Here is a 27,297-nt window from a genome sequence, read left to right on the forward strand (position 1 = left end):
AGTTGATGGTGAATAAAAAATTTAGACCTCAGAGAATATAAATACTATGAAATATCTTTTAGAAAGTCAACAATAAGAAGAATTAAACAATATACAAACGTAAGAAAAAACCACAGAGAATATTAGAAGCAAAGTCAGGACAGTGGTTGCCTCTGGAGGTAGACCGTCAGGTGTGAGTGAAGTGTACAGGTATCTGAAATTGGAATTGGGGGTTGTGGTTTTTGGGTTAGGAATGGGTTGTTCAGTGTTCGTGATATTATTACACCCTATAACATGCAAAAGAAATACGTCACACATTCTTTTTGATGTGTCAAATATGACATTGAAGATAATAAGACAAAGTTGCTTCAGAGATCTTTTGTCCTTGCTCTTCCCCTCTGCTGCTGTCTGGTGGGCACCACAGCTGCTGTCCCTCCCTCTGCATCCACAGTCTTCCACAGACATCCTGCCCCTTCTCTTGCCAAGCTCCCCAACCGCTGGTGTGTTGGCGTCTCTTTTGGGGTCCTGGTGAGCTGAAACTACCCACATGGAATTCAAGGGGACTTCTTCTTCCACCCAGCAGGGCTGATGTTTTTGCATGTCAGTTAACAGTGTAGCTTGCTCCCAGAACCTTGAACAGCAGCTCACAGATGGAGGCAGGCAGAGCCAAGGGACAGATAAGAGAACACACATATATTGTCCCCAGTCCCTTTGATGTGGAAAGCAATCCTGGGCCAAGCCAGCTTGCTCTTTGGACATTGTGATGTTGTGTGTTCTCTACTTTTGTTTACTTGGAGAAGATTTTGGCTTTTGTGAAGGTCATTATTTCTAATCAAGAGTTCATTAGACATTACATACTTAGCTGCCCTAATTTTTATTTTGGTGTTCTCAACCCTTTTACCCTACAAAATAAGAGGAAATTTCCAGCAGATATTTCTTTTATTTTTTTAAGGTTAAAAAAAATTTTAAGTAATCTCTCCGCCCAATGTTGGGCTCGAACTTACAACCCGAGATCAAGAGTCACATGCTCCACCGACAGAGTCAGCCAGGTACCCCTTCAGGAGAGATTTGTTAAATCAATTCTTCTGAGAACATTTTCAACTCCATTCCTACTCCATTCCCTTCCTGCATATCCACTGCCTTTATGCTGCCCAGAGAAGTGATATTCTTCTCCCTTTCCCTCTATGGTCTAAGGATTTATGGCCACTGAGTTGCCCTAAAGAACTTCTGAGATGGTTTACTTCTTTCCTGTGAGTGTGAAGGAAGAAAAAAATCAGGACACCGAGTCAGCCAGACAGAAGGTGTTTTTTTCCCCATGATCTGCTACTAAAGAGAATGACTCAATGGAAGGCAGTCAAGTAGCAATGGCCTGACAGGCATCTTGAGAAGGAGGGCTCAGTGGATAGTCAAAGTGTCCCCTCATGTAGTCCATCCTCTCTGCATAAAATCTGGCTGACTGTAGGAGATTTTGCATGTCCAGGAGAAGGGATCCAAGATGGAAGACATGACGTTGAAGTAACAGGTGAACAGACTAGTGAAGCACATATTTGAGGGCAAATAATCACTTGATAAGGTGGCTATAAATATTAATGCAATTGCTAAAATTTAACTTACAAAATAGAAGAAAATGTATTTGAATAAATTTAAAACTAATATTCTGAAACTAAAATTCCTGAGAGTTGGGGTGGTGGTGTATTGCATGGAGGTAAAAGTATGCTAAAGGTCTCTTTCGGATCAGAAGAAAAGATATTGATTTTTGAAGTTTATCAGTAACTATACATCTAAATGTACTTTCAGACTTAAGGGTGACCACGAGAACAACAATAACAGGACACAGACATGCCAAAGTGTCAGAGGAGATCAGGATCAAGCTAAATGTGACCAACCCAGCAAACAGTAGGGAAAGGGCCAATACCTCATGGTGCCACATTTACCAGCAATCATGATAAACACGATGTCAGTTCTCCTGTTAAAAGGAAAAAAAAAACCTTTCAGATTGTGTCAAGATGTAGAATATATCCCAGGCTTTCATCAAGAACAAAATGACACAGAAATACTTCAAATGCTGGAATGCGCAGAAGAAAACCCAGGATGCAGTGGTTACCGAAGGGACAAAACAGTGTTTGTGCTGCTAAGAGGCACAATTTGTTAGAAGATAAATTGTCAAGTCTTAATGTGCATTAAATATGTCAAAGTAGGGGCGCCTGGGTGGCTCAGTTGGTTGAGCATCTGTCTTTGGCTCAGGTCATGATCTCTCAGTTTGTGAGTTCGGGCCCCGCGTCGGGCTCTGTCCTGACAGCTCGGAGCCTGGAGCCTGATTCGGATTCTGTGTTTCCCTCTCTCTGCCCCTTCCCTGCTCCTGCTCTGTCTCTCTCTGTCTCTCAAAGATGAATGAACGTTACAAAAAAACAAAACAAACAAAACAAAACAAATATGTCAAAGTAAACTTTTTTAAATAAAGGAAAATTTAATGAAACATGATTATAGTAGGAGAAATCAACATCCTTTGCTTAGTGATGACAAGGTCACATAGACTTTTTTTAAAGACAGGTTTTAAATTACACAATTCAAAAGTAATTAACAAAGACAAAAATATAAGATAAATGTTTTGTAATTGCTAAAAAAGACCTTTAGATGGAGAAAGTCTTTATTAGCAAGATATAAAATCCAAAAGCAATAAAGGAAAGGTTTGAAAATGTTAACTATATAAGAACCTAAATTTCCATATGGCAAATCAAACAAGAGACTGAAAAAAATTATTTCCAACACATAAAACAGAAAAAGAACTAATGTTTATTTCATATATATAGAGTCCTAAAAATCTGATAATAAATATGTAAGGGGTGCCTGGGTGACTCAGTTGGTTAAATGTCTGACTCTTGATTTCAGCTCAGGTCATGATCCTATGGTTCATGGATCGAGCCCCACATTGGGTTCTGTGCTGACAGCATGGAGCCTGTTGGGGATTCTCTCCCTCTGTCTCTCTGCCCCTCTCCAGCTGGTGCTGTCTCCTACTCTCTCAAAACAAACAAACAAACAGAAAAAGAAATATGTAAAATCCCATTATAAAAGGGGAAGTATATATAAATAGTTATTTAATTTTATAGAGAATTCAAATAGCTAACAAATGTATGAAAAGCTGGTGATTTTTTTATTGATCAGAGAAATGCAACTCACAGTAATGAGATGACATTTCTCACTAATTGGTAACTGACAGCATCCAGTGTCAGGAGAAGATGTGTAGAAACTGGCCTTCTATACTACTATGGGGGGATTTTAGCATAGTTCAGCCTTTTCACAGAGCAATTTTATATACCTGTTGATATCTTAAGTCTGCATACCCGTTGATCTAACAGCCCCACTCTCACAAAACTAACTGATGGACATGCATGCATGTCTGAACAAAAATGCCTCTATAAGAGTATCACTGCATCACTATTTGTCGTTTTATTTTATTTTATTTTATTTTATTTTATTTTATTTTATTTTATTTGAGAGAGTGAGCAAACGTGTGAGAAGGGGAGGGGCAGAGGAAGAGGGAGAGAGAGAATCTCAAGCAAGCTTCACTCTCAGTGCAGAGGCCAACATGGGGCTCAATGCTATGACCCTGATCATGACCAGGGCCAAAATCAAGAGTGGGACGCTCATCCGACTGAGCCACCTTGGTGTCCCAAGGTAGTAGACACATTTGAACAATGTTTATTCTTCCAACCAAGAGTATGAAATGCTTTTTTAAGGTTTGTTTATTTTGAGAGAGAGAGACTGAGCACGAATGGGGAAGGGGCAGAGAGGGAGGGAATTGGAGAGAAACCCAAGCAGTCTCCACAGTGTCAGTGTGGAGCCTGATGTAGCGCCACCCAGGCGCTTTTCCATTTCTTTCAGTCCTCTTCAAGTTCTTCCCTAAGTGTTCTGTAGTTTTCAGAGTACAGATCTTTTACCTCTTCAGTTAGGTTTATTCCTAGGTACCTTACGGTTTTTGGTGCAATTGAAAATGGGATTTATTCCTTGATTTCTTTTTCTGCTGCTTTGTTATTGGTGTGTAGAAATAAAACAGATTTCTGCACATTGATTTTATATCCTGCACCTTTGCTGAATCCATGTATTAGTTTCAGCAATTTTTTGGTGGAGTCTTTTGGGTTTTCTACATAGAGTATCATGTTGTCTGCAAATAGTGAAAGTTTAACTTCTTCCTTGCTATTTTGGATGCCTTTTATTTCTTTTTGTTGTCTGATTGCTGAGCCAAAGACTTCCAATACTTTGTTAAATAGTAATTGTGAGACTGCACATCCTTGTCTTGTTCCTGACTGTAGGGGAAAGGCTCTCAGTTTTTCTCCATTGAGGATGATATTAGCTGTGGGCCTTTCATATATGGCCTTAATGATGTTGATGTATGTTTTGTCTATCCCTACTTTGTTGAGAGTTTTATCAATTGATGTTGTATTTTGTCAAATGTCTTTTCTGCATCTATTGACAGGATCATATGGTTCTTCTCCCTTCTCTTATTAAAGTGATGTATCACGTTGATTGATTTGTGTATTTTAAACCACTCCTGCAGCTCAGGAATTAATCCCACTTGATTGTGGTGAATAATTCTTTTAAGTACTGTTGGATTCAATTTGTTAGTATCTTGTTGAGAATTTTTGCGTTCATGTTCATCAGGGATATCAGCCTATAATTCTCCTTTTTAGTGGGGTCTTTGTCTGGTTTTGGAATCAAGGTAATGCTGGCTTCATAGAATGACTTTGGAAGCGTTCCTTCCATCTCTATGTTTTGGAACACTGTGAGAATAGGTATTAACTCTTCTTTTAATGTCTGGCAGAATTCCCATGGGAAGCCATCTGTCCCAGGACTCTTGTTTTGGGGGGATTTTTGATTACTGATCCAATTTCTTTACTGGTTATAGGTCTGTTCAAATTTTCTATTTCTTGCTGTTTCAGTTTTGATAGTTTGTGAGTTTCTAGAAATTTGTCCATTTCTTCCAGATTGCCCAGTTTGTTTCTATGTAATTTTTCATAGTATTGTCTTATAATTGTTTGCATTTCTGTGGTGTTGGTTGTGGTCTCTCTTCTTTCATTCATTAAAAGAATTTTTTTAACGTTTATTTATTATTGAGAGACAGAGAGAGACAGAGCATGAGCAGCGGAGGGGCAGAGGAGAGGGGGAGATACAGAATCTGAAGAAGGCACCAGGTTCTGAGCTGTCAGCACGGAGCCCGATGCGGGGCTCGAACTCACAAACCACGAGGCCATGACCTGAGCTGAAGTCGGCTGCTTAACTGACTGAGCCACCCAAGCACCCCACATTTGTTTTTCTAAACCCATTTGGGTCCCCTCTCTTTTCTTTTTAATAAGTCTGTCTAGGGGCTTATCAATTTTGTTAATTCTTTCAAAGAACCAGCCCTTAGTTTCATTGATCTGTTTTACTGCGTGTGTGTGTGTGTGTGTGTGTGTGTGTGTGTGTGTGTATTTCTATATCATTTATTCCAGCTCTCATCTTTTTCCAGCTTCCTTCTTCTGCTGGCTTTAGGCTTTATTTGTTGTTCTTTTTCCAGCTTCTGTAGGTGTAAGGTTAAGTTGTGTATTTCAGGTCTTTTTTGCTTCTTGAGGCAGGCCTGTATCGTAATTTATTTCCCTCCTAGGACAACCCTTGCTGCATCCCAAAGGTTTTGGACTGTCTTGTTTTCATTTTCATTTGCTTCCATGTACTTTTTTATTTCTTCTTTAATTTTCTGGTTAACCCATTCATTCTTTAGTAGGATGTTCTTTAACCTCCATGTATTTGAGGGCTTTGCAAAGTTTTTCTTGTGGTTGACCTCAAGTTTCATACTGTAATCTGAAAATATGCATGGTATGATCTTGATCCTTTTGTACTTGTTGAGGGCTGATTTGTGACTCAGTATATGATCTCTTCTGGAGAATGTCCCATGTACACTTGAAAAGAATGTATATTCTGCTACTTTAGGATGAGATGTTCTGAATATATCTGTTAAGTACATCAGGTCAAGTGTGTCATTCAAAGCCATTGTTTCCTTGTTGATTTTCTGCTTAGATTATCTGTGTATTGCTGTAAGTGGGGTGTTAAAGTCCCCTACTATTATTATATTATTATCAATGAGTTTCTTTATGTTTGTTAACAATTGATATATATATTTGGGTTCTTCCAAGTTGGGGGAATAAATATGTACAATTGTTAGATCTTTGTTGGATAGACCCTTTTATTATGATACAGTGCCCTTTTTCATCTCTTGGTATAGACTTTCGTTTACAATCTAGTTTGTCTGATATAAGTATGGCTACTCTGGCTTTCTTTTGATGTGCATTAGTTTGACAGGTGGTTCTGCATCCACTCACTTTCTCTTTTTTTCTCTTTCTTTCTTTCTTCCTGTGCTTTATTATTATTATGTTTTAAATTAATTTATTTAAATTCAAGTTAGTTAATATACATAGTATTATTGGTTTCAGAAGAAACCCAGTGATTCATCACTTACATATAACATCCAGTGCGCATCCCGACAAGTGCCTACCCAACTACCCTCCAGCAACCCTCAGTTTGTTCTCTGGATTTCAGAGTCTCTTATGGTTTGCCTCCCTCTATTTTTATTTTATTTTTCCTTCCCTTTTACTACATTCATCTATTTTGTTTACTAAATTCCACATATGAGTGAAATCATATGGTATTTGTCTTTGTATGATGGACTTATTTCTTTTAGCATAATACACTCTAATTCCCTTAGGGCACCTGCTGGCTCAGTTGGTTGAGCGCCTGACTCTGGCCCAGGCCATGATCTCATGGTCTGTGAGTTTGAGCCCTGCTTCGGGCTCTGTGCTGACAGCTCAGAACCTGGAGCCTGCTTCTGATTCTGTGTCTCCCTCCTCTCTCTCTGCCCCTCTGCCACTCATGCTCTGTCTCTCTCTCTCTTTCAAAAACAATATAAACATTAACAAAATTAAAAAATACACTCTAATTCTATCCATGTTGTTACAAGTGGCAAGATTTTATTCTTTCTGGTCGCCAAGTAGTATTCCATTGCGCGCGTGTGTGTGTGTGTGTGTGTGTGTGAGTGTGTGTGTATGTATACCACATATTCTTTATCCATTCCTCATTTGATGGACATTTAGGCTCTTTCCATAATTTGGGAATTTAGCAGTTGGTAGCACTGCTAAAACATTGGGGGTGCATGTATACCTTCAAATCAGATGTTTTGTATCCTTTGGATAAATACCTAGTAGTGCAATTTCTGGATCATAGGGTAGTTCTATTTTTCACTTTTGGGGGAACCTCCATACTGTTTTCCAGAGTAGCTGCATCAGTTTGCATTCCCACCAGCAGTGCAAGAGGGTTCCTCTTTCTCTGTGTCCTTGCAAATCTGTTATTTCCTGAATTGTTAATTTTAGATATTCTGACACATATGAGGTAGCATTTAATTGTGGTTGTGATTTGTATTTCTCTGATAATGAGTGATGTTAAGCATCTTTTCATGTGTCTCTTGGCCATCTGGATATCTTTCTTGGAAAAGTGTCTATTCATGTCTTCTGCCTATTTCTTCACTGGATTTTTTTTGGGGGGAGGATGTTGAGTTTGGTAAGTTCTTTATAGATTTTGGATACTAGCCCTTTATCTGATGTGTCATTTCCAAATATCTTTTCCCATTCTCTTGGTACTTTTTAGTTTTTTGATTTTCTCCTTTGCTGTGCAGAATATTTTACCTTGGTGAGGTCCCAGTAGTTCATGCTTGCTTTTATTTCCCTTGCCTCTGGAGACATATCTAGTAGGAAGTTGCTGTGGACAAGTTCAAATAGGTTGCTGCCTGTGTTCTCCTCTAGGATTTTGATGGTTTCCTGTCTCACATTTAGGTCTTTTATCCATTTTGAATTTATTTTTGTGTATGGTGTAAGCAAGTGGTCCAGTTTCATTCTTCTGCATGTTGGTGTCCAGTTTTTCCAGCACCATTTGCTGAAGAGACTGCTTTTTTCCCCCCATTGCATACTCTTTCCTGATTTGTCAAAGTTTGGTTGGTCATACATTTGTGTGTCCATTTCTGGGTTCTCTATTCTGTTCCATTGGTTCATGTATATGTATTTGTGCCAGTACCATACTGTCTTGATGATTACAGTTTGTAATACATCTTGAAGTCTGGAATTGTGATGCCCCCAGCTTTGGTTTTCTTTTTCAACATTTTCGCTATTTGGGATATTTTCTGGTCCCATACCAATTTTTGGATTGTTTGTTCCAGCTCTGTGAAGAATGCTGGTATTGTTTACACAGGGATTGCATTGAATGTGTATATTGCCTTGGGCAGTATCAACATTTTAATAGTGTTTGTTCTTCCAACCCATGAACATGGAATGTTTTTCCAGTTTTTTGCGTCTTCTTCAATTTCTTTCATAAGTTTTCTATAGTTTTCAGCATACAGATCTATGACTTCTTTGGTTTGGTTTATTTCTAGGTATCTGTTGGTTTTCATGCAATTGTAAATGGGATCAGCCCCTTGGTTTCTCTTTTGGCTGCTTCATTATTGGTGTATAGAAATGCAACCGATTTCTGTGCATTGATTTTATATTCTGCGACTTTGATGAACTCACGTATCAGTTCTAGCAATTTTTTGGTGGAGTCTTTTGGGTTTTCCATGTAGAGTATCATGTCATCTGCAAAAGGTGAAAGTTTGACTTCTTTTTTGCCAGTTTGCATGCTGTTTATTTCTTTTTGTTCTCTGATTGCTGAGGCCAGGATTTCCTGGCCTGTTGTGTTGAACAACAGTAGTGAAAGTGGGCATCCCTGTCGTGGTCCTGACCTTAGGGGGAAAATATCTCAGTATTTCCCCCATTGAGGCTGATATTAGCTGTGGGTCTTTACTATATGGCTTTCATGATGTTGACATATGTTCCTTTTATCCCTACTTTCTTGGGGTGTTTATCAAGAAGTGTGCTTTATTTTGCAAATGCTTTTTCTACATCTATTGATAGGATCATATGGCTCTTATCCTTTCTTTTATTAATGTGATGTATCACATTGATTGATTTGGAGGTATTGAACTATGCCTGCAGCCCAGGAATTAATCCCACTTGATCATGGTGAATAATTCTTTTAATGTACTGTTGGATCCGATTTGCTAGTATCTTGCTGAGAATTTTTGCATCCATGTACATCAGAGATATTGGCCTGTAATTCTCCTTTTTAGAGGGGTCTTTTTGTTTTGGAATCAAGGTAATTCTGGCTTCATAGAATGAGTTTGGAAGTTTTCCTTCCATCTCTATTTTTTGGAATAGTTTGAGAATAATAGGTCTTAACTTTTCTTTAAATGTCTGGTAGAATTCCCATGGGAAGCCGTCTGGCCCAGAACTCTTATTTGTTTGGAAAATTTTGATTACTGACTCAGTTTCTTTGCTGGTTATAAATCCATCTTCCCACTTTCAATCTGAAAGCATGTTTAGGTCTAAAATGAGTCTCTTGTAGCCAGCATATAGATAGAGCTTGTTTTTTTTTTTAATTCGTTATGATATCCTATGTCTTTTCATTGGAGCACTTAGTCCATTGACATTCAGAGTGATTATTGAAAAGTATGAATTTATTGCCATTGTGTAGTCCATAGAGTTAGTGTTTCTGGTGATGTTTTCTTGTCCTTTTTAGTCTTTGTTGCTTTGGTATTTTTTCCCTCCACTCAAAGTGTCCCCCCTTAAAAGTTCTTGCAGGGTGGTTTAGCGGTCACAAACTCTTTTAGATTTTATTTGTCTGGGAAACTCTTTATCTCTTCTATTCTGAATGACAGTCTTGCTGGGAGAATAATTCTTGGCTGCATATTTTTTCCGTTCTGCACATTGAATACTTCCTGCCACTCCTTTCTGGCCTTCCAGATTTCTACACAGAAAAGTTTTAACCCCCTCGTGTTGCACATACTATTAATTGATAATCTAACATCTATTCCCAATTACTTCCTTCTTTGCACATATCCATTTATAAAGTCTGGAAAAAGTAAATACTCACTCTCAAATCTCTCTTGCAGATAGGTGTGCCCATGTTCTAATCAGTAATAAAACAATTTCAGGTTTCCTGGCAGTTTCTTGGAAAACTTCTAAATACGTCTGACAAAGGGGATAGGAATGGTAGAGTTAAGAACCTCCAAATCTGCTTCTCTGTAAAAACAATGAGGAACAAGTAAAATTTGTCAAAATCAAGAATAAACATAACGTCAGAGACCTATGGGACATCATCAAGATATCTATATATGCATGATGGACATCCCAGAAGTAGAGAAAAAATAAAGGAACAAGAAAACTATTGGAAGAAGAAGTAGCTGAAAACTCCCAAATTTCATGAAAAATATTCATCTACATATTCAAGAAGCTTAACAAACTCCAAGTTAAATAAATTGAAGGAGGGCCACATCCAGATACTCATATTCAAACTGTTAGAAGACAAAGACAAAGGGGGAAACCTGGAGACACCAAGAGAAAAGGGAGTCCTTATATATGAACAGTCTTCATTAAAAATAACAGTTGACTTCTCATCAGACACCATAGAAGCTAGAAGGCAGTGAGATTATATATTCAAAATTCATAAAGAAAAATACTGACAATTAAGAGTTCTATATACAGAAAAGCAATTCTTCAAAAAAGGAGAGACTGAGACATTCTCAGATACACAAAAATTGAGACAATTCATTACTAGCAGGCCTGTCTTGCAAGAAATACTAAAGGGCACCCTTCAGGATAAAATGAAAGGACACTAGACAGTAATTCATTCCACGTTACAAAATAGAGAGCAACAGTAAAAGTAACCACATAGATGAACAGAAAAGGCAGCATAAATGTATTTTCACTTGTAACTCTTCTACCTGATTTAAAAGACAACTGCATGAATCAATAAGTACAAAATAGTATTGATAAGCTATAATGTATAATAGTGTCATTTGTATGACAAAAAAAAATAAGAGAAGGAGAGGAAAAAGCTATATTTGTGTGAATTTGTATATGATTGAAATTGTTTGTATTAAATACAAACTAGATTGTTTTAAGTTAAGATGTTCATTGTAAACTCTAGAGCAACCAAGAAAATAACCCATAGCATAGTATAATATTACACTTAACAGAATTATAAAATAATATATTATATTACATAAATATATTATAATTTAATATAATTTATATGACTATATAAGTAAAAATGAAATTAAAGTATTAAACTTGTAAATATTGATTTAACACACCCACAGAAAATAATAGAAAAGAGAGAACCAAAAAAGACATAGGACACACGGAAAACTAATAACAAAATAACAGATGTAAATCCTACTGTATCAGTGATGATATTAAATTTAAATGAACTACACACTCCAGACAAAGGCAGAGATTGTCATAATGGATTTTTCAAAATGGCCATCTTACATTTATCTATAAGACACATACTTTATTTTATGTTTTTTTAGAAATTTAATTTTTTGAAGTTTATCTATTTATTTTGAGAGAGTGTGTGTGTGAACAGGGGAGGGGTAGAGAGAGAGGGAGAGAGAGAATTCCAAGCAAGCTCTGCACTGTCAGCACAGAGCCTGACACAGGGCTCGAACTCACAGACCGCGAGATCATGACCTGAGGCGAAGTTGGACACTCAACTGACGAGCCACCCAGGCACCCTATCTTAAACTTTCTGAGGAACCTCTACATTATTTTCCACAGTGGCTGCACCAGTTTGCATTCCCACCAATAGTGCACATGGTTCCCCTTTCTCCACATCCTCACCAACATCTGTTGTTTCTTGTGTTGTTCATTTTAGGCAGGCAGCCTTTTTAAAAAGAAGACTGGGATATTTTCCTAGGACTTTATTTCACATTCCTGCCTCTAATTCTGCAAGAAGTGTCAAAGGTGTGGCTCCCACCTGGAGCGAAACGCCATGGCAGCACATAGGAAGCTGTTTAAAGTTCACTTTACCCAAAAGATATGTTCACATTTCCCTTTTAAATGTATGCATGGGATTGATACACAGAATTAATACGTGCAAAAGAAATCATTTAAAAAGTATACCAAAAATCAGAAACAACAAGAAAGAATTAGCAGCAAATTTTCTTTCTTAATGGGGTTTAAAATAGGAAAGCTACCTCCGTGACGAGAGTCTGAGACTCTCACTCTTTGCTTTATCCAATTCTGCATTGCTTGAATATGTTACAAAGAGCATGCTTTACTTTCCTAATTAAAAAGGTCTCTCTCTTTTTTTATTTTAGACAGAGAGAGAGAGAGCGCGCAACTGGGGAGAGAGGCAGAAGGAGAGAATCTGAAGCAGGATCCACACTCAGTGTGGAGCCTAACATGGGGCTCAATATCACAACACTGGTATTTTAGCTCATGTCCTGAGCTGAAATCAAGAGTCGGATACTCAACCCACTGAGCCACCCAGGTACCCCTAAGATGGTCTTTTAATCTTTACACACAATTGTTAAACTTCAATAAAGCGTCTCCATATTGTTTCCTGACAGGTAAATTCCTGATAATTTCCTGACAGTTGATGTTATTTGGGTGCCAACAGTCCAAGTGGACTGATGACCTAGAGCAGGGGACCTGGCCCCAACCACAACTGCACCCCTGTGAGGTCCAGACTTCCCAGCACCTGCCCTCAGCCTCCCTTCCTGGCAAGATGCCCAGGCACAGCTGTTCTCAGCCAGTGGGAGCCAGGAGGCCTGCTCTACCACACACACAGCCTGTCCTCACCCCGGCTTGAATGAGAGCCTGAGAGGAAGCTGACTCTGCCCCCTCCTCCAGAAGCAGCAAGTGGGACAAGCAAACAGGAGAAATGTTGTGTGAACTCAGTGGGTGTCTGACCCAGATGGGCCTTAGGGCAGATTAAGAGGGTAGAGGGTCCAGACAGCTCAGTTTCCATCCTGAGGGGTGCACCTGCCCCCACACTAGCTCTTGGAAGGGATAGCAAGGCCAAGTGAAACTCACACAGGGTCTACCATCCAACCCACAGTGTCAGTTCCCACACAGGGTCTACAGTCTGATCAGCCTTGTCGGTTCCCACACAGGGTCCACGACTCAACCAGCCTGGTCTGTTCCATCTTAAGGGGCACAGCACAGCTGAGAGGAACAAAGACCACCCCACCCCCCAAATGCTGCCAGAGACTCACACCCTTTACCAACACAGGAGAGTTAACAAGTAAAACACAAGTAACATGGCTGCGGTTCTAAATACAGAACAATCAGGGGTGCCTGGGTGGCTTAGTTGGTTAGACGTCTGACTTTGGCTCAGGGCATGATCTCATGGTTGGTGAGTTCAAGCCCCCTGTTGGGCTCTGTACTGACAGCTCAGACCCTGGAGCCTGCTTTGGATTCTGTGTCTCCCTCTCTCTCTGCCCTTCCCCCCCCCCACCACACTCTCTCTCTCTCAAAGATAAATAAGCATTAAAAATGAAAAAAAATAAATACAGAACAATCAATACATTGCCCACATGGCTAATAATTTGAGAGAAAGAAAATGGGTTAGAATTAGGTATATAAGGTACATCCTCATTTTCATATAAATGAAAGTATAGAAGATGGCTTTCATTTTTTTCATCTTTTATCCTACTTTCCATTATACAAAAAATTCATTACCAACATAAAAGTATAAAATTACAATTAATATCTTCTCTATATCTCCAGTTAGAAGACAGAATGAAAAGCATTCTCTTCATTCTAAACACACATGTGTGCACAAAAGCTCAGTGAAATGCCTAGAAACAGCCCCAATAGGCAGGTGAAAGTTCCCTGTGAAGGACTAATGGTGACCCGAGGAGCAGTGGAGCCCTGCGACGTTCATGGATAAACAGACAAGACATTGCAAGAGTATAAAATCTGCTCAAGTTAATTCATTGATTTGAAACAAACCCAGTAAAAATCCTAATGTAATTTTTTTTATTTCTCCTTGTGATACATTTATTTCCCAAGCTGCTGCTTCTTCTTCTTCTTCTTCTTCTTCTTCTTCTTCTTCCTTTTTTTTTAAAGATTTACATCCAAATTAGTTAGCATATAGTGAAACAATGACTTCAGGAGTAGATTCCTTAATGCCCCTTACCCATTTAGCCCATACCCCTTCCCACAACCCCTCAGCAACCCTCAGTTTGTTCTCCATATTTATGAGTCTCTTCTGTTTTGTCCCCCTCCCTGTTTTTATATTATTTTTGTTTCCCTTCTTATATGTTCATCTGTTTTGTCTCTTAAAGTCCTCATGAGTGAAGTCATATGATTTTTGTCTTTGTCTGACTAATTTCACTTAGCATAATACCCTCCAGTTCCATCCATGGAGTTGCAAATGGCAAGATTTCATTCTTTTTGATTGCCAAGTAATACTCCCTTGTGTGTGTGTGTGTGTGTGTGTGTGTGTGTATGTATATATATATATATATATATATATATATATATATATATATATCACATCTTCTTTATCCATTCATCCATCGATGGACATTTGGGCTCTTTCCATACTTTGGCTATTGTTGATAGCGCTGCTATAAACATGGGGGTGCCTGTGTCCCTTCGAAACAGCACACCTGTATCCTGTGGATAAATGCCTAGTAGTGCAATTGCTGGGTGGTAGAGTAGCTTTATTTTTAGTTTTTTGAGGAACCTCCATACTGTTTTCCAGAGTGGCTGCACCAGCTTGCATTGCCACTAACAATGCAAAAGAGGTACTCTTTCTCCACATCCTCGCCAACATCTGTTGTTGCCTGAGTTGTTAATGTGAGCCTAATGTAAATTTTTTTAGAGTTTTATAAAAATTATTCTAAAGAAAAATTGTCCCCTAATTTTCTACAAAAATATACTTTTTTATAATAGATATTAACTTTTTCAAAATTGGTAAATTCTTTTTCTTTCTTTTTTCCTCTTCTGAATTTTCCAGTTGCTTTGACCAAGTGGAGTGGAATTCAGCTCTTGAATTTCCCTGTTCTAGTCCTATGAGTTTCACTGCTAGTGATTCAGGTACTACTGGAGGCTGCTCAGGCGAACCTGATCAGATGTTCAGAGACTTGCATTATGAGATCTAGCATTTGGCCATGGAGACAGCACATAATTGATGCAGCACATAGATCCTGCCCCCAAACAACACGTGTAAACTTAACGTGAACCCTCCTGTCCAAACCAGCGTCCATGGTCTGACCTATGGGTTGGTGATATTCCCCTGGATGTTGTGTTGGCTGACTTTGGTGCAGATGCCAGCATTCAGTGTTGACAGACCCTGGGGATCATAAAGTGGGTACTGGGATGGAGCTTCTTGGATGCAAGCGCTACAGGAATCAGCCTTTGAAATGATGGCCAACAGTAGTTAATTATAAATTAATATCTTGAGCCCAAGGAAAAGGAAGGTGGCATTGGTTGGATGGTTACCCTCCTTCCTGAGGGTGTGTTATAAAAGCTTTGTTTTTTTTCCAGAGCATTCTCACAAGTCAGTAGTGACCCCATAGTCACCATGGCTGCCCTGGGCATCACAGTTGCCCTGTTGGTGTGGATGGCCACCCTAATGCTTATCTCTGTTTGGAAGCAGATCTACAGCAGCTGGAAACTACCTCCTGGCCCTTTCCCACTGCCCATTATTGGGAATCTTCTCCAGTTGGATTTCAAGAATGTTCCCAAATCTTTAACCAAGGTAGGAAAAATATCATTGATTTGGGGGAGGAGAATGCACAGATTAGACATAATATGTGTGCACTCAATTAATTGTCAGACAGGTTGCTATTCAATACAAGCCTGTTATGAATGAACTGACTGAACAGTAGTATCCAAGAGTGACATTAAAAATATTTAGCTGGTGGTACAGCATGGGCGTGGAGCCCTTGAGTGGCCATTGGCCATGGTCATCCCCAGAGGCCTCTGCTTGAGCCCAGTGTTAACTGCTCTGTCACTGGATGTCTTGGTGAGGCCAGTGTGGCTGGGGTTGCTGCTGCTGTTTGCCACTGCAAAGCACGGAGAAGCCATATATTCACACCAGGTGCACACTGTAGATGCCAGACAACAGGGTGAATAGTGGTCAACCTGTGTGGCACCTCCACCTACAGTTGTTGTGAACAGTGAATGAGCTAAAGAATCTAAAAACTGAATGAGTTGCTAAATCTGTTACATGAGTTCATAAAAGAATGCCCAAGAGCAGGCTTGCCTAGTGTTTGCAATAGGGAGATGTTGACAGTGCTTTGTGCACCATGGAGGATGGACTTGTGGAGGTCAGGACAGTGCTGGCTCAGGGTCCTCCAGTAGCACCCTGGGGTCAAGGACTTAGACTGGGGATAGCAGACAGTGGGGGTGATGGCACAGATGTGGTCAAAGGGGCCACAGGGGAGGAGCAGGAGTCAGCCCACCAAGTTAACTGTGTTCAGGCACATGTGTCCAGGTGCCTAGGTGTGCTGGAACCTCCCTCTCTGCAGAAGAAAGCCTCTATGGGGAGAGTCTTTCCAAATTGGGCTGGACAAAGACTGTCTTTTCCCAGATCCCTCTGTCTTCTCTTGGTGAATAACAATTTTGGGGGTCAGTTTAAAGCCTGTCCGACTTCTTCCATAAGTTCCCAGTGGCCTCACTTATCTGCTTGCTGGTCTCTGCAGTTGGCAGAGCGGTACGGGCCTGTGTTCACCTTGTACCTGGGCTCCCAGCGCACCGTGGTTCTGCATGGCTATAAGGCAGTGAAGGAAGTCCTGCTCGACTACAAGAATGACTTTTCTGGCAGAGGAGAAATCTATGCGTTTGAGGCACACAAGGAAAAAGGTGAGCCCCACTTCTCAGAGCACCCCCATGGTGGGGGACCAGCCAGGTCGTGAAATACCAGTGATGACAGCCACATAGTAAATAGTACAAGATAGAAAGGTAAAGAGACCCTCAGACAATTCAGGTGCTCAGCACATACTGTATTGAAAGCTACTATGACAGACTTGCTCTAAAAAAGGTAGGACCTCAAGCACCCATGCATTGGTGAGCAGGACAGATGTGTGCTTGCAGAGAAATGCCACAAAGGAAAATACCTCCAGCAGTTGAGCTGTGCCTTCCTCCTGCACATGTTGTAGCCTCCTGGGTGTAGCCTCAGTCCAGAGAGCCTCCACTCACAGCCCCACCTGTTCCTGGGTGTCGAGGCTCCACCCTCCAAGGTCCCTCACCTAAGATGAGGCACTGACACCACAGAGCATTCTGCTGGTCTGTGGGGCTTAGCTCATCTGCGGTTCGAATTCTCCAATGAGGAGGCCTCCGATACTGCACCTGGGGTGTTCTTAGACCAGGAAGGGTGCTGAGCGCAGCCCCAGCTCACAAAGGGTCCTCCACATGATCCTGTCTTGCCAGCCTCAGCTCTCTTTATTCGGCAGCCCATGTCTCCAGCGCCCTGGGTTCCCCGTATCTAGAACACGCGCTGTCACCTCCTGTTGGGGTCTGGGGACCTGCCTGGTTTTTATCTGAGTGATGTCCAGACTGTTGACTCCAATCCCCACCTCCTGTGTCTCCTGGGACATCCTGGAGCTCATGGGGGCACCTGCTCACACCCCTGTGAGCTCCCTGCCTGCCCCTTCCTGCCCCCCTGGCCTCATGTGCTCATTCCTTTCTACTTGCTCACTGTCATTTTAGTGAGATTCTAAAGCAGATTGGAAATGAAGCCATGTCCCATCTACCCTACAAAACCCTGCAGGCCCTAGTTTCTCTTGGCTTAGCTTTGGTGACAAACCTCTAGAAAACCTGTATCCATTTTATGCAGAAATTTCAAATTGATGTGCTTCCTGTTGTGTGCGCTGTTCTCATGGTGCTGTCCCCTTATTCCTGTATACATTCCCAAGGTCATACCCTGTCACTATCAGTGGCATTTGACTTTCTCTCTTGGATGTTGTGGGTTTTACTTCTTTGGGGTTGTCAAAAGCAAAGTTAACTAGTCATTGTTTGTCATTAACACCACAGGAGCTTTGCTGCCCCACGAGAACAGCAGTTGTGGGTCAAGGAGCTCTGTACTAGCTCCAGGGAGCCCTTATCTGCCACCCCTCGTCCAAGTCATGGGTCCCTGAATGCAGCCAGGCCAGGGCCACTTCCCATTCCATGGGCTGGACTCAAAGGGGGCTTCATCCCCTCCTGATAGTGGCTCCCAAGTCCTATTTTCACATGTGCCACGTGGCCCAGGCTCTGTACATGGGATACATCTGGTTCCCCAGGGATAACAATGCAAATGTTAATTATCAGCATAATAGTGAGCACAAGGCGCATGTTAATTAAAAAAAATTTTTTTTTCATTTCAGTAAATGTTTATAAACCTATGACAGAGAATCATTATCATATCCATCTCAGCCTGTTTTGGACCCCAACATCTTGGCTCCTCTGGAATCTCTCCTTCTGTGTCTCTATCTCTGTCTTTGTCTCTGTCTCTGTCTCTCTCTACCATTTAAAACAAATTTTTTTAACGTTTGTTTATTACTGAGAGACAGAGAGACACAGAGTGTGATCAGGGGAGGGGTAGAGAGAGGGGAGCCACAGAATCTGAAGTCGGCTCCATGCTCTGAGCTGTCAGCACAGAGCCTGACGTGGGGCTGGAACTCACGAACTGTGAGATCATGACCTGAGCCGAAGGCAGTCGCCTAACCAACTGAGCCACCCAGGTGCACCTCTCTCTGCCATTTTAAAATTATCTACCTCCCTGCCTGTCCCTCCTCAGTCACCATGTCAGAGCCAAGGGCTGGGGGGAGGAGGTGAGGGGGCGTCCACTGGGCACTCCCTCTTCCTCCTTTCTCTGCAGCTTCCTGGGTCCTCAGGACTGGGGACCCAGCTCACAGCTCTGTCTTCTGGCCTCCTGAACACACATACTCTGGTCCCCTCACTTGTCTGCCCTGCATCCTGTGTCAGTGAGTCTGCTGCTGCCACTGGAAGGTTGAGGCTGCCCTCCCCCTGAGGCTGTCAGTGGTCCCGCAGACACGTGGGAGTGTGGTCACCTGTGCCCTGAGTTCCCTCTGGGCTCTGAGCTGTGTCCCTGGTATCCACCCAGCAGCCTCTGCAGCGTCCAGCAGGGATCGAGAGCTCAGCATGCACAGACTTGATCCCAGGACCCCCAAACTCCATCCCAGCTGTGTTTTTAACCAAATCTAACCCTAATGTCTAAGTAGGGCCTTGGGTGCCGTGTACTCTCTGTGCACCCACACCCAGTAGGGGGCCATGCTGTCTGTCAGTCCACCTGTCCTTCCCCACCTCATGCTTCCCTGCAAGGTGGAACTGAGACCCTCAGTCTGGTCTGTGCTTCGTCATCTCACTCCTCCCTGTCCCTCCCATGTGGCCACACTTCCTTCTAGAACATACCTTGCCTTGGCTTTCCTCAGATCTCTTCCCTCCAAGGGGAACATGAGTGAGGTCTTCCCAGATCCAATGGTGGGCAGAGTCTGGGAGCTGAGTGACAGCTCAGGTTTTAGTGAGGACACTTTCTGAGAAGCCACATAGCTTCAAGTTAAGGTATTTGCAGTGTGGAGGTTAAAAATCAGTGGAAACAGGACAGCTTCTTGGGAATTTTGTGAACAGAGGGAAAAGAGGTGGGGGCTCGTCTTGCTGTGCAGCTGAGGTTCTGTGTCCCCTGGGGAGGTCTCCAGGCAAAGTGGAAGGAGAAGGCACACTGATGATAAGAAGGGCGCCCCTGGGAGGGGACATGCAGTGGGGAAAGGAGCAGTGGGGAGAAGCCGAGAAGGCTTCTCCGAAGCTGGGCAGCCTGGGCTGTCACCCTGCCCTCGGCGTGTATTGTGACTGGGTGCTTGTTCCCTCTGCCCTAGGAATTACGTTCAACAATGGGCCGAGCTGGAAGGACACCCGGCGCCTGTCTCTGAGCATCCTCCGGGACTATGGCATGGGGAAGCTTGCCAATGAGGAGCGGATCCAGAGGGAGGTGCCCTTCCTGATGGAGGCGTTCCGGAAGACCCAGGGTGTGTGCGGGCGGGGTCCTTGTGTGCACTGCCTGGGGCGGGGCGCAGGGTCGGGATTGGTGCGCACTGCCTGGGCAGGGGAGGGGGTCAGGGCCAGGTTGTCAGGCTCACTGAGTGGGGCTGGGGGGGCAGGGCTGGGTCCTCGTGCGCACTGCCTGGGGTGGGTTGTTGGGCCCCAGAGTCATCAACAGCCGCTGACCCCGACAGGGTCACGTTACCCTCAGGCACCTCTGGCAGCTAGGGGTCCTCTCCACCTCAGGTGGAGCAAGGGCGCCAAAAAGAAGGGGACCCCCAGTAGCTCTCACAAGGCTTTCAGAGTTTGGGCTGTGTTCAGGGCCACTGCTCCCAGGTGCCGGAAAGCCTTAGTGGGGGGGGGGGGGGAGGGGTAGGTTGGGGCGTAGGGTCCCTGACAGCTCATCTGTGGTCCAGGGCAACCCTTCGACCCCACCTTTGTTCTGGGCTATGCTCCCTGCAACGTCATCTCAGACATCCTCTTCTGCAAGCGCTTTGACTACACGGACCAAACCGGGCTGAGGATACAGAAGCTGTTCAATGAGAACTTCCACCTGCTCAGCACCAGCTGGCTCCAAGTGAGGCTCCCCCACCCCCTAGTCTGCACCTGCCCTCTGAGTTTGGCACAGGACAAGGTGGGGGGTTGGGGGATGGGCGGGGGCCCCAGGCGCTTGCGCCTGGATGTTGCTTCTGGAACCTCCCCGAGGCCCCAAGTTCCCCTCGCTGACCATGGGACACCTACGGTATTACGCTTTAAAACAGTACCGCACTAACACGTGACTTCGCACACCCGAAGTCGTGGCACCAAAAAGTTACTGCGAGCCAAAATGTTCTAAATAACACAGTTTGATGGCCATCAATTCAAGTTGGAAAAGTTTTTAGCCCAGGACACAAAACCATGTTGCATTTGCAAGAAAGAATAGTAAGATAACTCTCTCTCTCTCCCTCTGTGTCTCTCTCCGTCTCTCTGTCTCTCTGCCCCCTCTCCTCCCCCCCCCCCCCCAGTTATATAACATTTTCCCAAGCTATATGAGCTACCTGCCTGGAAACCATAGAAAAGTAATAAAAAATGTGTATGAAATAAAAAGTTATACTGCAGCAAGGGTGAAGGAGCACGAGGAGTCGCTGGACCCCAACTGCCCCCGGGACTTCACCGACAGCCTGCTCCTGGAGATGCAGAAGGTACCGCAGACACCACGAGTAGGGAAGCTCTTCTGCTCCCTGCTAGGGGCTGAGACTGCTGGGGGGCGGGGCGACGCAGCTGCAACCCACACTGCCCCCGCTGGGCATGGGTGCTGCTGGCTCTACACCACTCTGGCTTCATATGACCACCACACCTGCTCCCATGGGTGTGGAGATTGGGCCAGCCTGCCTGGCTGGCCTCAAACACCATAGGAGGTCTGCAGTGCTGGCCAGCAAGAGGGGTTTCTTGGGAGAGCCATCAGTGGCTGTGGGGCTGGTGCGTGGGCCCTTCCTGTGGCCCCCTCCAGGCTGTACTTCATAACCATTTCTGACTTTGATGACTGTGTCTCATTTGGTGTGAAGGCCTCCACACTCTTCCTTAGCACATAACCCCCAAATTGTACATGAGTTCAAGGGTTTCCAGGCCTCGCCAGCATTACCTACCTGACGGCCCTCCAGGCCCCCCACTGAGATGGTGACGCTTCTCCTCCCTCCTTTGATGTCTCTTGGGGCTCTAGAACAGCATGTGAATTCTGGAACTGATGTCCCTGGAAGCTGATCTATCACTGGGGTCCTCACTGCCCCACCCTGGTGTCTGGCTTCTTGGTGACTTCCTGCCTCCTGGGAATCAATGGTGCTGACTGTGGGCTTGGAGAAGGCCAAGAGCAACCCCTGCGACTCTTGGGTTGTTAGCAGAGGCCCCACAGTTCAGCTCTGGGCTGCTGGAGGTCACGGCTCTGCACAGGGGAGAGCCTTACTCCCCAGGACAGCCCTCAACTCTGTAGAAGGAGCACAAGACTCAGCACCCTGGGCGAGGGGCACAATCCTGCCAATGGCCAGTTTTGTGGGAGCCTTGGTGCTGCTACCTGTGCGGTGGAGACGATCACGTTTCCATGGGATAGCCTCACGCACACCTGCCCCCTTCGCTGGGAGCTGGCAGGCTTGTCAGGCTCTTTTCTCATCCACCTGAAGACACCCTCTTATAGAGTCCCTGGCTGTCTCTAATATCTGCAGGAAAGATACAGCAAAGAGCCTTGGTTCACCTTTGACAACATTGCTGCCACCGTAGCTGACCTGTTTTTTGCGGGTACAGAGACCACCAGCACCACTCTGAGATATGGGCTCCTGATTCTCATGAAATACCCAGAGATCGAAGGTATGCCAAGTAGTGGGCAAAGATTTCGGGGCCATGCAGCCGTCCCCCCTGGACCGGTCAGGCTGGAGCACTTGGGCTTTCGCTTTCTGCCTGCAAATGGAAACTGGCATTGCTTGTTAACCCTCAGCGGAGTGAGACTGGAATCGCCGGCATGAATTCAATGGAAGTGTTCTTGTATATGACAGGGACATGCCACTTTTGAACACCAGTCCCACCACATGCCATTGACACACACCTGATTTCAGAAACAAAGAGCCAACACCAGCATGGAAAAATGCAATGCCACCTGCATTCCAGCCCATAATACAACCTATCTATGACAGTGAAAATAATGTCTACCTTGTCCATGAGCCAGACCTGGCCTCCTGGGCAGAGCAGAGAGAGAGTGCGGGATGGGGCCATGGCCTCCATGGCATAGTTGACCCAACTGGAAGAATGGGGACCAGAAGACGGGATCCCCAGGGAGAAATGTCCCAAGGCTGCCTGCTCTCCTTGAACTGCGTTGTTCTTCCCCAGGGGCTCCTCCTGCACCGGGGCCAGGTGGGGCTCTGAGTGCCTCAGAAGGGCAGGAGGCTTCTGGTGCCGCACATGCATAGAGCCATGCCCCAGAGGTGCCCGCCCTGGGCATGGGCCAAATAGAGGCACTGAGAGGGCATCAATGTGTTAGTAGGGTGCTGACCTCCCAGGAAAGAGGAAGGAAAGGGAGCCACTGCCTGGGGTGAGGGTGCCCTCATGGCTAGTGGCCAGGCCTAGTGTCCCCCCTTCCCCTGGGTTCCGCTCCAGGGGACCCCTCACCATCCCGAGGCTTGCTTGCTGCTGCTTCTAATAATATGGCTTCTGCTGTGTGCCAGGCATGGGTCTAAGCACTCCAGGACACTGCATACTTACCGGTAGGTATTATAGGGCTTGAAGTAATTTCCCACAGTGATGTGGAATGTGACCTGTCCAGGATCAGATCTGGTCCATCTGACTCCAAGCCCATTGAGTTTTCTGTCTCACAGAAGGCTGAGGGGTGAAGGAGCCAGAAGTCCCTGGAGGAAAGTCTTTTACAAATCTGAGAGAACTTCTGACCAGTCTGTACCAGGGGGACTGTAGACTGAAAAAGTGTTTTACATGATTAATTATGAGTAACTTACGATATAGAGAAAAGGAAAATAAATATGACTGAGAGCCATACGCTACTACAAAATGTAACATGTGTTAATGTTTCGCAGTATCTGCTTCAGAGCTCTTGGAATGAACACGTTGCAGAGCCAGCCAAAGCCCCTCCTTAGGCCGCCCTGCTGCCCACCCCCAGACTTGGCAGTGTCCCAGGACTGCTGTGTCATCTCTGTGCTCGACTTCATACACTCAATGCTTGTTAAATGTCAGCATACGATCCACATTGTGTGTTTTACATCTTTACCTGGGAACCACATGGCACACAGTTTTGTGATTCACTCAACATGTTGTGAAGGCCCACAGGGAATCTCAAGCTCAGAGAGGCCCAGCCCAACTCAAAGGTTGCTGTTACCTCTGCCAGGAAGAGAGGGACACCCAGACCCTGCTTCCTAGTTCTTCATGCAGAAGGCCATGCACGTCTGTTTCCAATCTGCCTTCCACATCCACACTTCCTGAAACATGCAATGAACCAGCCTGGGGTAATTAATAACTAATGACGAGAGTTTGCTCCTACTAGAATTTGTATTTTTCTTTTTAGAGGGCACAAGTGGGGGAGATGGACAAAGGGAGAGAGAGAGAGAATCTTAAGCAGGCTTCACGCTCAGTGTGGAGCATGGCTTGGGGCTCAATCTCTTGACCCTGGGATTGTGACATGAGCTGAAATCGAGTGTCAGATGCTTAACTGACTGAGCCATTCAGGCTCCCCATCCTCCAACTAGAAGGTCTTAAGACCCTCCTGTTCTCTACTCCTGGTGTAATGACAAGAACTGGATTAGCTATGATCATCTAGAGGCTAACATGCGAGAAGCTTAAACAGACTCACAGAGCTTGGCCGTCTTGGCACTTGTGGTGCCCAGGATGCCCTGGAGCACTGCTGGCAGTGCTCCATAAGCATCTGCCAGATGGGTGGGGGCATGGGTGCTGAGCCAGTCTGGAGTCGATCCTTTACATCTGTTCATGTTGTGGCAGAGAAACTGCATGAAGAAATCGACAGGGTGATTGGGCCAAGCCGAATCCCTGCCATCAAGGACCGGTTAGAGATGCCCTATATGGATGCCGTGGTGCATGAGATTCAGCGATTCATCGACCTCTTGCCCTCCAACCTGCCCCATGAAGCAATCCGGGACACAATGTTCAGAGGATACGTCATCCCCAAGGTCAGATGTGAGCCTGGCGTGCACACGCTGAGCACCACCCCGCCAGCACATCAGCCAGCCTCCAAAGGGCGGGATCCTCCAGCCTCCAAGGGCGGACGTGGCTGAATGGTGGGGGCTGGGCCAGCGTTCCCACCTGCAGAGTGCTGCTTCCCAGCAGTCCTCACATGGGCCTGGTGATGAAGAAATGGAGAAAATCTGGAAAGGGGACCCTGGGACAGTGCCTTGGGTTTGTGGTATTTCCCAACCCCAGAAACCAACAATGGTACAATCTTGCCCAGGGCTCCTCCTCTGATGAGATTACAGCTCTTGTCACCATTTAGACTTGACCCCTGACTGCCTTCCATCTAGTCCTTAAGCAAATGACTTCCCCAACTGGAGGTCCCGGTGGAAAGCTCATGTTCTGTTAACTTGATGGACTGACATAGGCCTTTGCTACTTCTAGGGTACGGTCGTGGTCCCAACACTGGACTCCCTCTTGTTTGACAACCAAGAGTTCCCTGATCCAGAGAAGTTTAAGCCAGAGCACTTTCTGAATGAAAGTGGAAAGTTCAAGTATAGTGACTATTTCAAGGCATTTTCTGCAGGTAAGAAGAGAGCAGACATAGCCCCTTCCCTGGGGAGCTGCCCTGGTTTTTGCTCTCTGCCGAGGCCATGCACCTGCACCAGGCCTGGCTTCTGGCCACATGTCGCAGATGTGTCTGTCCCTGGTTTGTGCTCTTTGCCATGGCTGTGAACCTGCACTGGGCCTGGCTTCTGGCCACATGTCCCAGATGTGTCTGTCCCTGGTTTGTGCTCTTTGCTGTGGCCATGCACTTGCACCAGGGCCTGGCTTCTGGTCACAACATGTCCCAGAGGTGTCTGTCCCTGTTCACAGAGCCCAAATGACATTCTCTTACTGGAGGTCCTGGGAATGAGATGATTTATTATTTCTGCAAAGCAGATATTTCATTCAGTGCTGAAACCCTTATGTATTTAATAGGACTTAGTGAATGTCTTTCAAAACTCTAGTACCTAATTCTCCATAATTTTAAACAAGGGTTAATAAGCAAAATCTAATGTTTGATTACCTGGACTCATCATGGGACCATCTGGCCCTCTCTTGGGCCCTTGGCCTCATTCTCCAGGGCCTTTCCCTAGGGGTTGGTGGGAGGGAAGATCATATAACCAGCTCAGTAACACCCAGCGTTAGTGTTTGGCTTCCAGCTGTGGCCCCGGTTCTTTCCTGTAGGATGTCAGGGTGAGCACTGGACAGAGATCACTCTCCCAACTAACGTATGCTTATGCTGCTGAGTCCTGGTGACGGAAGCTGTATGAAGGCTGGTCCCGGAATATGTCTATCACAGATATTCTTATACTGAAATGTGTTGTGTGCTTCCTTTCAACAGGCAGAGAGGGGTCAGTTTTGCTTTAGGGTGACAGTTTAGCCACAAACTCCTCCCCCCGACCCCCTCTGCTGCCTCGCCTGTAGCAGTGCTGCTGTGTCTTGAGGCTGCCTCGGAGTCTCAGCAGCACTGTTGTCACTTGCAGGAAAGCGGGTGTGTGTTGGAGAAGGCCTGGCTCGCATGGAGTTGTTCCTGTTCTTGTCCGCCATTTTGCAGCACTTTAACCTGAAGCCTCTCGTTGACCCCAAGGATATCGATCTCAGTCCCAGCACAATTGGGTTTGCCAAAATCCCACCCCGTTACAAGCTCTGTGTCATTCCCCGTTCGGGTGTGTGAGGCACACATGCCCTGAAGACCCCTGTCCTAGGCTCTTTGATGCAAGCCTGGAGTCTTCCTGCTCTCCCAAATCCCCTTGGATGCCTCCAGGAGGACTCTCCCTGCACGGTCTCATCAAGGGCAGTCAGGGCTTCACGGGGAATAAATTGGCTCAGAGATGCCGCTTTCCAGAGTCACATTCATCAGACAGAATTTGACAGCCAAGTCCAAAACAGATTGTGTAAGACTAATTAAACAAATTGAAACAATTGATGACCTAGTTGAATCTGTATTCGAGTCCCTGGAAACAAGGGTGAGTGAGACCATTGTGGTGTAAATACCTCTTCTGGGAAAGCAGAGCTACCCAGTCACCAGGGTTCATACAAAGCAATACAAATGCTATTGTGTACTTTGAAAAGGGGGAAGTAATATACCTTTGAAGGCCTGTTAGCCACGCCTAAAATATATCCCCTACCGTCTGTCCCTAGGACATGAAGGTATCCCTTTGGACTCACTTGTCAGCATTCTTCTGGGCTATATTTTATGATTAAAATATGACTGAAAAGTCAACATAGACATCTGTTATCATCTCTTAACGTTAAAATGTGACTTTGTACCTGGAAGAAAAAACTCTAGGCACATGGGGACCTTACATGAAATGAGGCAGAAATGAGGAAATCATTAATCAGCTCAGTGCATTAAACAATGTTGTGAAACAGAAGAGGAATTTGGAACAAGAGCTTTTTGCCCCCACCCCACTGACACACACCAAAGGTCCCTTTGTGCTCAACCTTCAGGCCCTGATTGACTGTCTGTGGGTGTGCTAGAAGCCCCTCCATGAAATAGAGGATGAGGGCTGCACAGGGTGGTGTGCCGAGCTTTTGGAACACCGTGTGGCACACAGAAATCCTGCCTAAGTGTTCCTGAATAAAACGAGTAATGTTTCAAAGCCAGCACTGTAGCATCCTTCAATCTCTCTCTGGCTAACCCTCCTGCCTGCCTCTTGTAAGAGTCCTGTGACTGTGGGGAATAAGTTTAAGAATTCTCTGAGCTTGCACCAATGGGCTAACAAGGCTTAGG

At 44.7% G+C, this 27,297-nt stretch overlaps 1 protein-coding gene across 1 annotated transcript; it reads left to right on the forward strand.

The window, feature by feature from the left end:
* Nucleotides 1-15,371: 15,371 nt before the first annotated feature.
* Nucleotides 15,372-27,170, forward strand: LOC106987509 (cytochrome P450 2E1). The gene is made up of 9 exons (XM_015085802.3): nt 15,372-15,585; nt 16,532-16,691; nt 19,703-19,852; nt 20,282-20,442; nt 20,870-21,046; nt 22,061-22,202; nt 24,333-24,520; nt 24,963-25,104; nt 26,048-27,170. The coding sequence occupies exons 1-9, from the start codon at nt 15,409-15,411 to the stop codon at nt 26,236-26,238; spliced, it is 1,488 nt and encodes a 495-aa protein (XP_014941288.1). The 5' UTR covers nt 15,372-15,408; the 3' UTR covers nt 26,239-27,170.
* Nucleotides 27,171-27,297: the final 127 nt, after the last annotated feature.

The sequence above is a fragment of the Acinonyx jubatus genome, chromosome D2 (assembly GCF_027475565.1).
Source record: "Acinonyx jubatus isolate Ajub_Pintada_27869175 chromosome D2, VMU_Ajub_asm_v1.0, whole genome shotgun sequence".
NCBI classification, from domain to species: domain Eukaryota; kingdom Metazoa; phylum Chordata; class Mammalia; order Carnivora; family Felidae; genus Acinonyx; species Acinonyx jubatus.